This window comes from Oncorhynchus mykiss, chromosome 30 (assembly GCF_013265735.2).
Source record: "Oncorhynchus mykiss isolate Arlee chromosome 30, USDA_OmykA_1.1, whole genome shotgun sequence".
Lineage (NCBI taxonomy): Eukaryota > Metazoa > Chordata > Actinopteri > Salmoniformes > Salmonidae > Oncorhynchus > Oncorhynchus mykiss.
The window spans coordinates 38,200,791-38,213,893 of NC_050570.1; the positions used below are offsets into that span (position 1 = coordinate 38,200,791).

Genomic DNA, 13,103 nt, shown 5'->3' on the forward strand with positions numbered 1-13,103 from the left:
CATGGTTACCAGCAAGGACACACGTGCCGTCATCATTGCTTTGCACAAAAAGGGCTTCACAGGCAAGGATATTGCTGCCAGTAAGATTGCACCTAAATCAACCATTTATCGGATCATCAAGAACTTCAAAGAGAGCGGTTCAATTGTTGTGAAGAAGGCTTCAGGGAGCCCAAGAAAGTCCAGCAAGCGCCAGGACCATCTTCTGAAGTTAATTCAGCTGCGGGATCAGGGCACCACCAGTACAAAGCTTGCTCAGGAATGGCAGCAGGCAGGTGTGAGTGCATCTGCACGCACAGTGAGGCAAAGACTTTTGGAGGATGGCCTGATGTCAAGAAGGGCAGCAAAGAAGCCACTTCTCTCCAGGAAAAACATCAGAGACAGACTGATATTCTGCAAAAGTTACTGGGCTTGAACTGCTGAGGACTGGGGTAAAGTAATTTTCTCTGATGAATCCCCTTTCCGATTGTTTGGGGCATCCGGAAAAAGCTTGTCCGAAGAAGACAAGGTGAGCGCTACCATCAGTCCTGTGTCATGCCAACAGTAAAGCATCCTGAGACCATTCATGTGTGGGGTTGCTTCTCAGCTAAGGGAGTGGTTTCACTCATAATTTTGCCTAAGAACACAGCACGAATAAAGAATGGTACCAACACATCCTCCAAGAGCAACATCTACCATCCATCCAGGAACAGTTTGGTGACGAACAATGCCTTTTCCAGCATGATGGAGCACCTTGCCATAAGGCAAAAGTGATAACTAAGTGGCTCGGGGAACAAAACATCGATATTTTGGGTCCATGGCCAGAAAACTCCCCAGACCTTAATCCCATTGAGAACTTGTGGTCAATCCTCAAGAGGCGTGTGGACAAACAAAAACACACAAATTCTGACAATCTCCAAGCATTGGTTATGCAAGAATGGGCTGCCATCAGTCAGGATGTGTCCCAGAAGTTAATTGACAGCATGCCAGGGCAGATTGCAGAGGTCTTGAAAAAGAAGGCTCAACACTGCAAATATTGACTCTTTGCATCAACTTCATGTAATTGTCAATAAAAGCCTTTGACACTTATGAAATGCTTGTAATTATACTTCAGTATTCCATAGTAACATCTGACAAAACTATCTAAAGACACTGAGGCAGCAGACCTTGTGAAAATTAATATTTGTGTCATTCTCAAATCTTTTGGCCACGACTGTATACATTGCGTGTATTTTACCAATCAAATGGTCTGACCCCGGTGGACATACTCGGAATACACATCCTGAAAGACAGAAATGATCTCACTCCAAAAATAGATAACATCTTGCTCCAATGGAAAGAAAAATACCTGTCTATTTGTGGAAAAATCACTCTAATTAACTCTTTAGTCATATCACAATTGACCTATTTGCTTATGGTTTTGCCTACACCTAGCGACCTGTTTTTTAAATGATATGAGCAAAAAATATTCAATTTTATTTGGAATGGCAAGCCAGACAAAATTAAAAGGGCCTATTTATATAAAGAATGTGAATTTGGTTGGGCAGAAATGATTAAATATTAAAGCATTAGACCTCTCACTAAAGGCATCAGTCATACAAAAGTTATACTTAAATCCGAAATGGTTCTCTAGTAAATTAGTAAGAATGTCTCAACCCATGTTCAAGAATGGCCTTTTTCCCTTTATTCAGATTACAAATGTTCACTTTCGGTTAAGTGAAAACGAAATAATCTCCAAAATATCTGTCACGTATACTCCCTCTCCGGCCTCTAGGTCATCAGGCTGCTGATTATCCCGCACACCTGTCACCATCGTCAAGCACACCAGCGCCTCATGACACTCACCTGGACTCCATCACCTCCTTGATTATCTTCCCTATATCTGTCACTCCCCTTGGTTCCTTCCTCACATAAGGGAAGCGTCAGAGAGTGTTTTATTTGTGTCAGTGTAAATGACATCCGGTCCGGGAGCCGCTACAGGCTCTCATGCCTCAGCCAGATCACCAGGCCCCCCTGCCTCTGCCGGCTCGTCAGGCTCCCCTGCCTCAGCCGGCTTGTCGGGCTTTCATGCCTCCCCCGGATCGCCAGTCTCCCCTGCTTCTATCCAAAATTACAACAAACTAATTGCAGCATTACCGCAAAAATGAAAGAGGCAAGTGGAAGGGGGAAAAAGTAAGGAAATTGACTGTCGGACCTGCATTAAAGACCGAAATTGCTTTAAAAAAATTGTGATAAATAAAAATATATACCAGTTTCATTTAAGGACCAAACAATTGACAGCTGTGCCATATAAATTGCGAATAGTTGGGAAGAGACTTTCGATGTACCGATTCCATGGCATTTGGTTTATGAATTGACACACAAAACGACGCCAGATTAAAAACGTAGAATTTTTCAATTTAAATGATTATGCCAAAATTCTTGCAACCAATAGAATGTTATATATGTATATGGGGGATACAATTTTCCCAGCTCTGCTGATTTTGCTGCGAGGAGGCAGAGTCATTAGATCATTTATTTTGGTACTGTCCATATGTAGCTCGTTTTTGGTCACAGGTCAAGGAATGGCTGAAGAATTGCAACATTTACCTGGAGCTAAAATGCAGTTAGCAATACTGGGTGATTTGAAAAGTCATAGTCAATCGATCAATACTATTTTAGCAAAAATAAAAATCTATTTTTAAAAATAATCTGGGTTTGGCAGATGCCAGGAGAACGATACCTGCCCGAATGCATAGTGACAACGGTAAAGTTTGGTGGAGAAGGAATAATGGTCTGGGGCTGTTTTTCATGGTTCGGGCTAGGCCCCTTAGTTCCTGTGAAGGGAAATCTTAACGCTACAGTATACAATGACATTCTAGACGATTCTGTGCTTCTAACTTTGTGGCAACAGTTTGGGGAAGGCCCTTTCCTGTTTTAGCATGACAATTCCCCCGTGCACAAAGCGAGTTCCATACAGAAATGGTTTGTTAAGATTGGTGTGAAAGAACGTGACTGGCCTGCAACAGGGCCCTGACCTCAACCTCATCGAACACCTTTAGATGAATTGGAACGCAGACTGCGAGCCAGGTCTAATCGCATAAAATTAGTGCACTTCCTCACTAATGCTCTTGTGTCTGAATAGAAGCAAGTCCCTGCAGAAATATTCCAATATCTAGTGGAAAGCCTTCCCAGAAGAGTGGAGGCTGTTGTAGCAGAAAAGGGGGGACCCAAATCCATTTTAATGTCCATGATTTTGGAATGAGATGTTCAACGAGCAGATGTCCACATACTTTTGATTGTGTAGTGTATTTCCATGTTAAAATGTTATGCGAGGCATTTCCCCCATTGTTTTTGATGGTAGGCCACCCTATTGGGCCTACGTTATGATCAAATAGCCACAGTAACCTACTTGACCGCTGTCTGAAACTGTAACTTAAAGCGGGTACAGTCTCAGTGATCACAGTTATGCGCGCTAGAAGTTGCACAGAATTTTCACAAGATTCAAGTTTGCACTCAGCAGATCTGACATTTTCTCAGTTCCGAAAACATTTTGAGGGATCATTGGTGGTAAGTAAGTCCCAGTACATCACTGGGGCCTGAGTTCCCTGCCATCCAGGACCTCTATACCAGGCGGTGTAAGAGGAAGGCCCAAGAAATTGTCAAAGACTCCAGCCATTCAAGCCATAGACGGTTCTCACTTCTACTGCCTGGCAAGCGGTACCAGTGCACCAAGTCTGGAACCACCAGGACCTGAACAGCTTCTAACCCCAAGCCATAAGAATGCAAAAACAAAGCTGCTAAGTAGCTAATTAAATGGCTACCCAGATTACCAGCATTGGCCCTTTTTTGAACTAGGTCTCTTACACGGACTATATGCACACACACTGGACCCATACACTCACACATACTTACACTGACACCCCAACACACACATACACACAGACAATACATATTCCCACATACACATAAGATGTGCACACATGCATACTGAAGCCACACACACGTTCACCCGCATACACACACACACACACACACACACACACACACACACTTTCAAATTCACCACATACGCTGCTGCTACCGCTCAGTCTATAATCTATCCTGTTGCCTAGTCACTTTACCCCTACATATATGTACAGTACATAGGTACCTCAATTACCTCGCACCTCTGCACATCGACTCGGTACTGGTACTTCCTGTATATAGCCATGTTATGCCCTAAAGCAAATTGAAAAGTAAAGCCTGTGAAGCCTTTAATGTGTGAAACCCTGTGTATAAAGTTTGTCTGTGTTATTTAGCATACTGTTTTGTAAGATATGTTTGTATATTGTGTTATATTTGTTGTTAATAAGTTATAATTTTGGAATCCCAGTCTAGTTAGCTAGTTTTGTGTTTTAGTCTAGTGTGCAGCGGCTGCAGCCAGCAGGTGTTATCGATGAGGATTTTTCAAATGATCATCATCTGGTGAGTGGAATGGGTGTTTTTTTTTTTTTTATTGCAGCTCGCTTGCTGTTGTTATCACTTTGAAAATAACTTGTGTGTAAAACATTGTTCCATTGAAACTTTAGATCACCGGTTACTTTGTGTGCTGAACGTGACAAATGCACTGGGAAGTAACAGTTGTACATTTCTATGGGCAAATGGTTGAGTTTTTGTATTCTTATGATTGGGACTTACTGACTTATTATGTCCAGGTGAACAGGCTGCTTATCTTTTAACATCATGCTGTGTGCGACTGCTGTCTTTCTATCGGTCCTATGTATTTTACAGAAAGTGCACTCCTACGTGGAGTGTGCTGGTATCACATTCGCTGTACTTTCAACATCACGAGCCTATCACACTCACATCCTTTGATATGTCACTGTTGTCGCGTTTGGTGATAGTGTGATAGTGATGGCGTTAGGCTACCATGGGTTGTGTAAGCAGTATGGTTGATGTTTCTGGTAGCATTAGTTTTGCAGGTGCTGTTTATGTGTGAGTGGCAGCCCGAAGCCTGGCTCAGCCCGAGGAGCGCATTAAGTGATGCTATGTTTCTGTTATTTTTTGCGATTTCTGAATTTGGTACAAAGGCCTAGGCTCAATAGCCACGGTTCGCCACTGACACAAACACATAGCATCAGAACCTCCTCCTCCACAGCTGTATGTAGACAACAACACAGAGAGTCTGCAGACATCTTGACTAATACACGAGTGGAAATTTACAGATCTTATTCGGTTAAAACAAGAATTTCTGAAACTATATCTAAAGAGTCATTGTGTAACTCAGACATTATTTACCACCCTCCTTCAGACTATGTGACAAGTCATTGTGTCCCTCTTTTAAAGTAATGGAGCCTCCTCCACAGCAGTCCCTTAGTTAGCTACTGCTCTCTGAACTCTGACCAAAACGCCCCCTCTCAACCACCTCCTCTGCTCCCTTCCATCCCTCCATCCACCCTGCTCCAGTCAGACACCTCTGATGTGTGAGAGAGAGACCCAGTCACAGAGGCGCTGGAACAGATAGAGACTTGGCCCGGTCGGTCAGAGAGATCAATACAGACAGTCTCCATGTGCCTCTCTCCTTCAATAGACCTAACCTTTCTCACTTATACCCTCCATCTGGTGCAGGGTGAAAGAAAGAAAGAAAGAAAGAAAGAAAGAAAGAAAGAAAGAAAGAAAGAAAGAAAGACAGACAGACAGACAGACAGACAGACAGACAGACAGACAGACAGACAGACAGACAGACAGACAGACAGACAGACAGACAGACAGACAGACAGACAGACAGACAGACAGACAGACAGACAGACAGACAGTGGGTGAGTGAGTGAGTGAGTGAGTGAGTGAGTGAGTGAGTGAGTGTACTGCAGTAGTGACATGTGTGCCTCTATTGTGTGCCAAACAGGAACTGTCCCAACAAACAGGCCCTAAGCTTTTCAATTATAGATGCTACTGATAAGACAAAGAGTGTATGATTCATCTGTCTGGAAGGGACATGCAGCTTGGCCTATATACTGACCTATGTGGGAGATACACACCCACAAAGCATGATTGATACAGCAGATATGCACCATACCATTATGCATTTCTTCCTCTAGAAAGGATCCTAAGTGTTCCGTCAGTAGAAAGAGTGAAAGCTATCATATCACACCCACATTTCACAATGTTCCCCTTCATTTAAGAATTGAATATTCACAGCAGACTGCAGTGACGCCATCCAGCCATCTATTATTCACTTAATGTCAATAAAACAGATCTACTGTAAGAGAGCTGCCCTGGATTTGGGGAGATGGGGAAGTTTGCATTTCTGATATGAAATTTATCACATAATAGGCACTTTCGGATATCGAACGGATGGTGCCCGGTGGTCTTGTCATTCCCTATCAAACACATTGGTGATTTATATAAACCTTTTCTACATGGGAAGACCTCCAATGCAGTCTCAGAACCTAACTACTAACCAGACACCTCCTGTCTAGCTGCAACTTGTCTCTGGGTCTGTCTCTGTGTCTGTCATTGTGTCTGCCTCCGTGTCTGTTGGTCAGTCAGTCATTCAGTATGCCTGTGTGGCTGGCTTGCCTGCCAATGTAACAAGGCTGGCCAGATGGACGTGGGAGTCTGCAGAGCTCTGATGTTTACTGAGCTACACATGGAAGCAGAGAAAGCTGGAGATACAGACTCAGCCACCCCATACAGCAGAAGCAGCACCAGCCATACTGCAGAGGCCAGCCAGCCAGCTAGCTGTCTAGCCCGGACAGACTCACCTGACACTCAGCTCAGATAGACCCAGTCCTTAAGGTTAGGTTTTTTCATTGCACTGCAGTGCTGTGAGCTGTGGGGATAGCCCTGTTCACAACCTTACCACTTGTATGTGTCGAACTGCTTTGCTTTATCTTGGCCAGGTCGCAATTGTAAATGAGAACTTGTTCTCAACTTGCCTACCTGGTTAAATAAAGGTGAAATAAATAAATAAAAAAATAAAAAACGGTGGCTATTTAACTCTCCACATGATATAGGCCAGGGATTTTCAAACTGGGGTCCACGGCCCGACGTACTGCAGGGGGTCCACAATAATATTTTTTGGTGTGAAAATGTATTATTTGATGAATATCGCTAGCTGCAACAGAATACCATTATGGATACCATTTGTATGTCTCTGTGTCCAGTATGAAGGAATTTAGAGTTAGTTTCCCGAGCCAATGCTAACTAGCGTTAGCGCAATGACTGGATGTCTAGAGTAGCAGTTAGCATGCTAGCTGTTCTTGTTCATCTGACTCTGGGGAAGTAGGTAAATGGCTTCTTTGTCAAAATCTACAACTATCATTTTAATCTGGAGGAAATTACAGTCACTGGAGCTAATTACAGTGTTTTTTCTGTATAGAAAATACTTAGGCAGGCCGTCTAAGCGATAATGTGCGGGATGGAAAAACAGTTTCACTGTCAACTTAAATGACCAAAACAAGATATTTTTGGATAGAAAAACTGTTTCAGTGTCCACTTAAACAACCAAAACCAGATAGAAAGCATGCAGAAAAGATATTGAACTATATATATATTTTTTAATACCATCTTTGAAAAACTAACAATCAAATAAAAGCTAGACAGTCAGGGAGAATCGAAAATTCCAAAAACTGGGCATTCAGGGCATTGATTTTGTTTGAGGAGAGGAACACAGCATTAGCATTCAAACTTTAACATTTCCTCTCAGCTCATGACAAACGGTTTAACATTGCTGGAAATTAGCTTCTAAACTGCAACATTTTCTCTCAACTCAATGGAAAAATGTGTAGAATTGCAGGAAACTAGCTTTACAATAGTGAAATGTTCTCTTCGCTGCCAAGATACCTTTACAGCTAATAGACTATGTTAGTTCACACTTCCAATGAACTGTGGGGAGGTCAAAATAATGACACTGTCTACCAAATCTATTAATTTTAAAATGTTGATTACTTCTACTTGCCATTATCATTCACATTCACCTATCATGATAAGACAATACTTTTTTGTTAACATCTGATGGGGGTCCGGTCTGGGTAGCCGGTTTGCCTGGGCAGGGGTCCCTGGGCAAGAAAAGTTTGAAAATCCCTGACCATAGGCAATTGTATATGCAGGAAATTCACAACATGAAATTATTAAAAAGGAACAAGGACAATTAGATTATATTATTGGGTTAGTAGGGGGTTTCCTGCCATGTAAACTATTGTCAATCTGTCTATTACTATCACTGGTAATCACTTAGGACTACACCTTAGCAGGGTGATTGATAGGGGCTATGTTTATGGTCTAATGCGTGCATGTTGAATTACAATAGTTGCAGTTTTATTACAATATATGTAGCCTAATAAAAGACTGCAACATTAGGCATTTTTTGTTAGAATAGTAGTGGACGCTAAAACAGACATACATATGTTGTTTCAACCCGAAGTATACTATGACGAGATCAGCTCGACTCACACAAAATGAAAGCAGAACGATGTAGTCCTACATAATGAGACAACCACGATTACATGATGTAATGCACGGAAGCAACAAGACATACAAATATCAGACAACATGGGCTAGATGGATAACCTATTTGGACCTGTTCACACTCATCTTATTCAATTAAATATATTTCATGGAGTATCACACGGCGATAGGCGTGCTCTGCCTCGCATGCAACAGAGCAGCGTTATCCGCATCTTGTTCTTGCTTGCTGCGCGTGTGCCACACCGCCTCCCATGGCGAGAGAGCTGCTTACCTGAGCTGTCCATGGTGCTGCAGTCGTCCTCGCGCAGTGGGCCTGCCTTCGGTCCTCCTAGGGTTGCTGCTACCGAGCCGCCGCCGATTCCGCTGCCTCTCCCTCCACCGTTATTGAAGTTACCGCTGCTATCGACCAACTGTAAAGATTCATAGCCATCGTAACTGCAGGTCTTTTTCTTATAGCCACCCAGTAGGCTCATCTCATTCAACTCTGCGCCGTGGATTTGAGAATTACATATAAATACTACAAAAAAAGCTACTGCATGCACATATCCCCGACGACAAAAATCTCAGATATCTGTTTATAAATAATCCACCAGATATGCGCTAGCAGTTCCAGCACCGCGTCTCCCTGTTTTCTTTTCTCCGCGATATCATAAGCAGAACGTTGTCATCAGGATCGCATTTACTACGCCGCACATCCACCGCTATGCCTGCCAGTCCCCGTTGAGTTAATGGGTCCTTTCAGGCTTTCTGCTCCAGGCCAATCCTGACAACACCATGTCGGCAGTAGGTGACTAAACGATCGCCTGTTTCATTGTTATTTCTTTACAAAGCAGTAGGCTAATATTTGTCAGAAAATATAAATGTTGGATAGGTTGTATATGTGATTTAACCTACAGGATAGCCTACATAGGATTGATTCTATTCTACACGAAAATATTCCCAAATCGATTTATAATAACATATTTTAACAGCCTATAGTTAACACAATATCCTCATATGCTCATAATAATAATTAAGGCTTAAATTAACAATATTATTACAGAACACTTTTCAGGCTCTTATAAGCTATGTAGGCAATAGTCTCCATTGCTAAGGGCTATAGTTTAAGCTGGTTATGGGCCAGTTGTAGGCTATACAGTATCGCTCCACAGACATAGTATAAAGGAATTAAAGTGCTGAAGTCTATTAGTCCGCACTGTAGGACAGCATTGTGCTTTAAAGATCTCGACACCCTATTCCCTATATAGTGCACTGCTTTAGACAAGGGCCACGGGCCTCTGGTCAAAATGGGCAGTGGTCAAAAGTAGTGCACTATATAGGGAATAGGGTGCCATTTGGGACGCAATACCAAGTCAACTACTTGGAGTTCTGGAACATGCTTCCTTCCTTGGCCCAGTCCCCTGGCAACTGAGGGGCTGCATGGTTGCTCAAAGCAGGACTCGGGCCTGGGAAACCCTTTATACCAGGAGCCCTGGATTGAAAGCGCAGCAGGGAAGGGAATTTCCAAAAAAAGATAAATGATTCCCCACGTAACCGGACACAAAGTGCCACTCCATTGAAGGATGTAGTTTCCTCTGAAAGCCAGCCTCCCAACATCAGACATTTCCCCCTGATGCATTGCTTCAGGATGTCAACTCCTGCTTTCAGTCTCCAATACAAATGGTTACAACCTTCACTTAGAAAACTGGACCAGGACATCAAAAAAGCAATGTAATGTCCTGACATTGCAGCTGGGTTTTTTTTATACCAGTGGTGACATGGTATTTTATGGTTATGGTCACACAACTGTGTAATACAAGAAGCGATCACTTTGATAATGACAGTGCCCACTGTACTCATAACTAACTAACCCGTTTTGAATTTGGGATCCAGTTTTAAAAGCAGATCACACTGTACTGACAACTACACTTCCAAATAATTCATCATAATGGACAGATAAGTGAATATGAACAGCAAACAGGGAGAGACAATCATAAACCTGCTAAAAACAATGACAGCAATTTCTTGTTAAATAAATAACTACATAACCCAGCCTACTACTGCCTTTATTAACTTCCTAAAGCTTTAAATTCCACATTGAACTCATTCATACTTTTATAGGAGGGGTTTAACCACTTGGTTATGTCTTGGATGTTAATAAGACACTGTGGGTTAAAGAGAAGATCAAGTTTAACAAAGACCTTGGGATATTTTACAAGACCTTTGCCTCATAAACTGATGTTCATTTCAGCTCTTCAGCTGTACACCCCCTCAAACATTGCGCTGTGGCATCCATGTTGGGTGCCTTTACTATATGATTTTTAAGGCATGTCCATATAATTTTGAAGACAACAATAGTATGGAAGTCCGGCCAACTGTCCAACCATACAATCGTTCTCTTCAATAGGCCTATACTGACCAAAAATAAGCTATTCTACTAGATTAATTGGATTTGCCATCATCTTTAAGGGTGGATAGTGGATTAATGATTATCCCTATACTGTTTAAAATGGAATGACCACTGGAATCTGCTGGGTAGGGTTAGGGTCCACTGGCAGACATAGGGAGATTTTCAACTGCATACTCCGAGTCCTCTCATCGCTTCCTTCTCAAAACCCATTTCATGAGGAAGCCAGAGGGCCAGACCCTCTGACCTTCTCCACCAATGGGTTTTCAGGAGTATGCAATTGAGATTCTCCCATAGTATCGCATAGTATTTCTATATAGGCCTATGCTATATCTCATTATTCAATCTATGAAGAATTTTGTATATTCATGCATAAGAGAAATATGCCATATAGCTAAATCAAGTTTAGACTTCATCTGGTCAGTTGCTCATAATTAAGGCTACTAATGTCTATAACTCATATTAATAAGCTACACCTACACTGAAAAATCTAGTCCTGAATTTATCTATCTTCGATAATATAATGTAATCATCAGTGCGTTCAAGACAAGGGGGAATTCGGAAAAAAACGAAGCCCGAATGAGAAAAATAGTTTTAAACGGTTATCCAACTCGGAATTCCAAGTTAGAAACTCGGACATCTTTCTAGAGCTGCGACTTTCCCACCTGAAAATCACTGACGTCATTATTTGACCTCGTTTGTCCAGTTGTCTTGAAAGCACCAAATGCCGTCGTGGTAAAAACCAGAACTGGCAATCGCATAAGCGACTGGATCATCCAAGGGATTTCCTTAATATTCTTCCTCAGCAAAACCCATTTCACTTTAAAACTGAGCTTAATAATTCATTTGATAATGATAGCAAATAGGCTCATTAGTAGAATATTTTGATGTTTTTTCAAGGATTGTCGTCTTGTTCAACCTGCCCCTCCAATGCAATGTGTCCGCCTCCAATAAACGCGCATTCAGCAACATGAATCATCCCCGTCATAGCCAGCTTTTTTTTGTTGCTTTTTTTAACTAAACATGTAATTTTCCATTTTGATGTCTCACAGAATAGAAACTTTGAGAATTATGTTCGAGAGTTTTCCCAAATAGTTCAATTATGAATAATCTCAGATCATGTCTAAAAATCCCCTTGGTCATATTTGTCATTCAGTGTACTTGGAACGTTTGTAACCGTTAGGCTACGGCGGATTCATTACTCATATCAGTGCACGTTTTTTGTTTCATAATAATTAACAAATGCATAGAAAGGTTTAAAGCTTCAACAGTAGCCTACGGGTTATAATCAACGTCATATAGGGCTTGAGCGCAGAGGGCCTTTTTCCCGTCGTTATGCATTTCCTCGCCTAAAGAGGAAACACCTGCACTGAAAATAAAGCCAAACATCAACGATGCTATGGGATATTCATATTCCAATATTCTGGTAAAAACGCAGATTGATTTCTACTGTTGGCCAAACCACGATATTCAGAAAATCTTTCTGCAGAAGAGAATCATTCTTTAATATTAACATCTCATCAGGAAGTAACACATGAAGACGATGCTTCTCCAGAGGAAGCATTTCAGTGGCATTTGATATAAAACGTATATGGTTTCAAACGAATGATGTAAAAAAACAGCCCTTTTTGTCATAGGCCTCCCTACCTTCCAGAGCGCTCGCTGTCATTATCTCAGGAACCCCGACGTCCTCAGCTCTGGAGATGCGCGCGGAAACCCCAGCTGTGGTCTGAGAAATGCCGACTTTCGATTTGTCATTCGCTGCCTGTCAAAGGTCAAACGTCCTTCTGTACCTCGACCTGTAAGTGGTGTTCGGGTACAATGTAAACTCCTGGGGTTGGCTAACATTAGAATTACAAGGACTACGACATCATCATATCATCATCACCTTATATATTGCATGTGAGCTTCAGTGAAACGAATGCTGCGACCGCCATTTGCTGATCTCACACTAATATGGAGTAGCCTATCTATGTGCGTTCAAGTGTTCCGGATGTCATATAGATCAATACATTGTAAACTGCATAGTTGTGTGCTTGTGAATGATACCTACATAGTGGATCACGACTTGTTTATGAAAGCAAAACCTGGGAAGGATTTCTGGACTGGATAGATTAATAAATTAAATTCCTCACTCACATGTGTGAATTATGTAATAACCCAGTATCCAGCAAATATACATGGGTTTTTATCATTGCCTATATTAGATTTTACCAGACATATATCCACCTCCATACAACAGGAAATGACAAACCTCTGATGGTTGAGTCTGATATGTAAACATAGCAGAGGTCATCAGGCTCCAAATTCA

The 13,103-nt window shown here is 41.9% G+C and overlaps 1 protein-coding gene across 5 annotated transcripts in view; it reads right to left on the minus strand.

The window, feature by feature from the left end:
• The window catches only part of LOC110521797 (putative tyrosine-protein phosphatase auxilin), a 60,726-nt gene extending 48,023 nt beyond the window's left edge, over positions 1 to 12,703 (minus strand). Inside the window, exons 1-2 of one of the 5 annotated variants that reach the window (XM_036969487.1) lie at positions 12,440 to 12,703; positions 8,678 to 8,816 (exon numbers count right to left, since the gene is read on the minus strand). In XM_036969487.1, the coding sequence (XP_036825382.1) occupies positions 8,678 to 8,690 (13 nt within the window). In that variant the 5' untranslated portion in view covers positions 8,691 to 8,816; positions 12,440 to 12,703. Of the gene's footprint in view, positions 1 to 8,677; positions 9,150 to 12,439 lie in introns of those variants that run through there. The other 4 variants (XM_036969488.1, XM_036969484.1, XM_036969485.1 and 1 more) reach the window with 4 other exon arrangements.
• Positions 12,704 to 13,103: the final 400 nt, after the last annotated feature.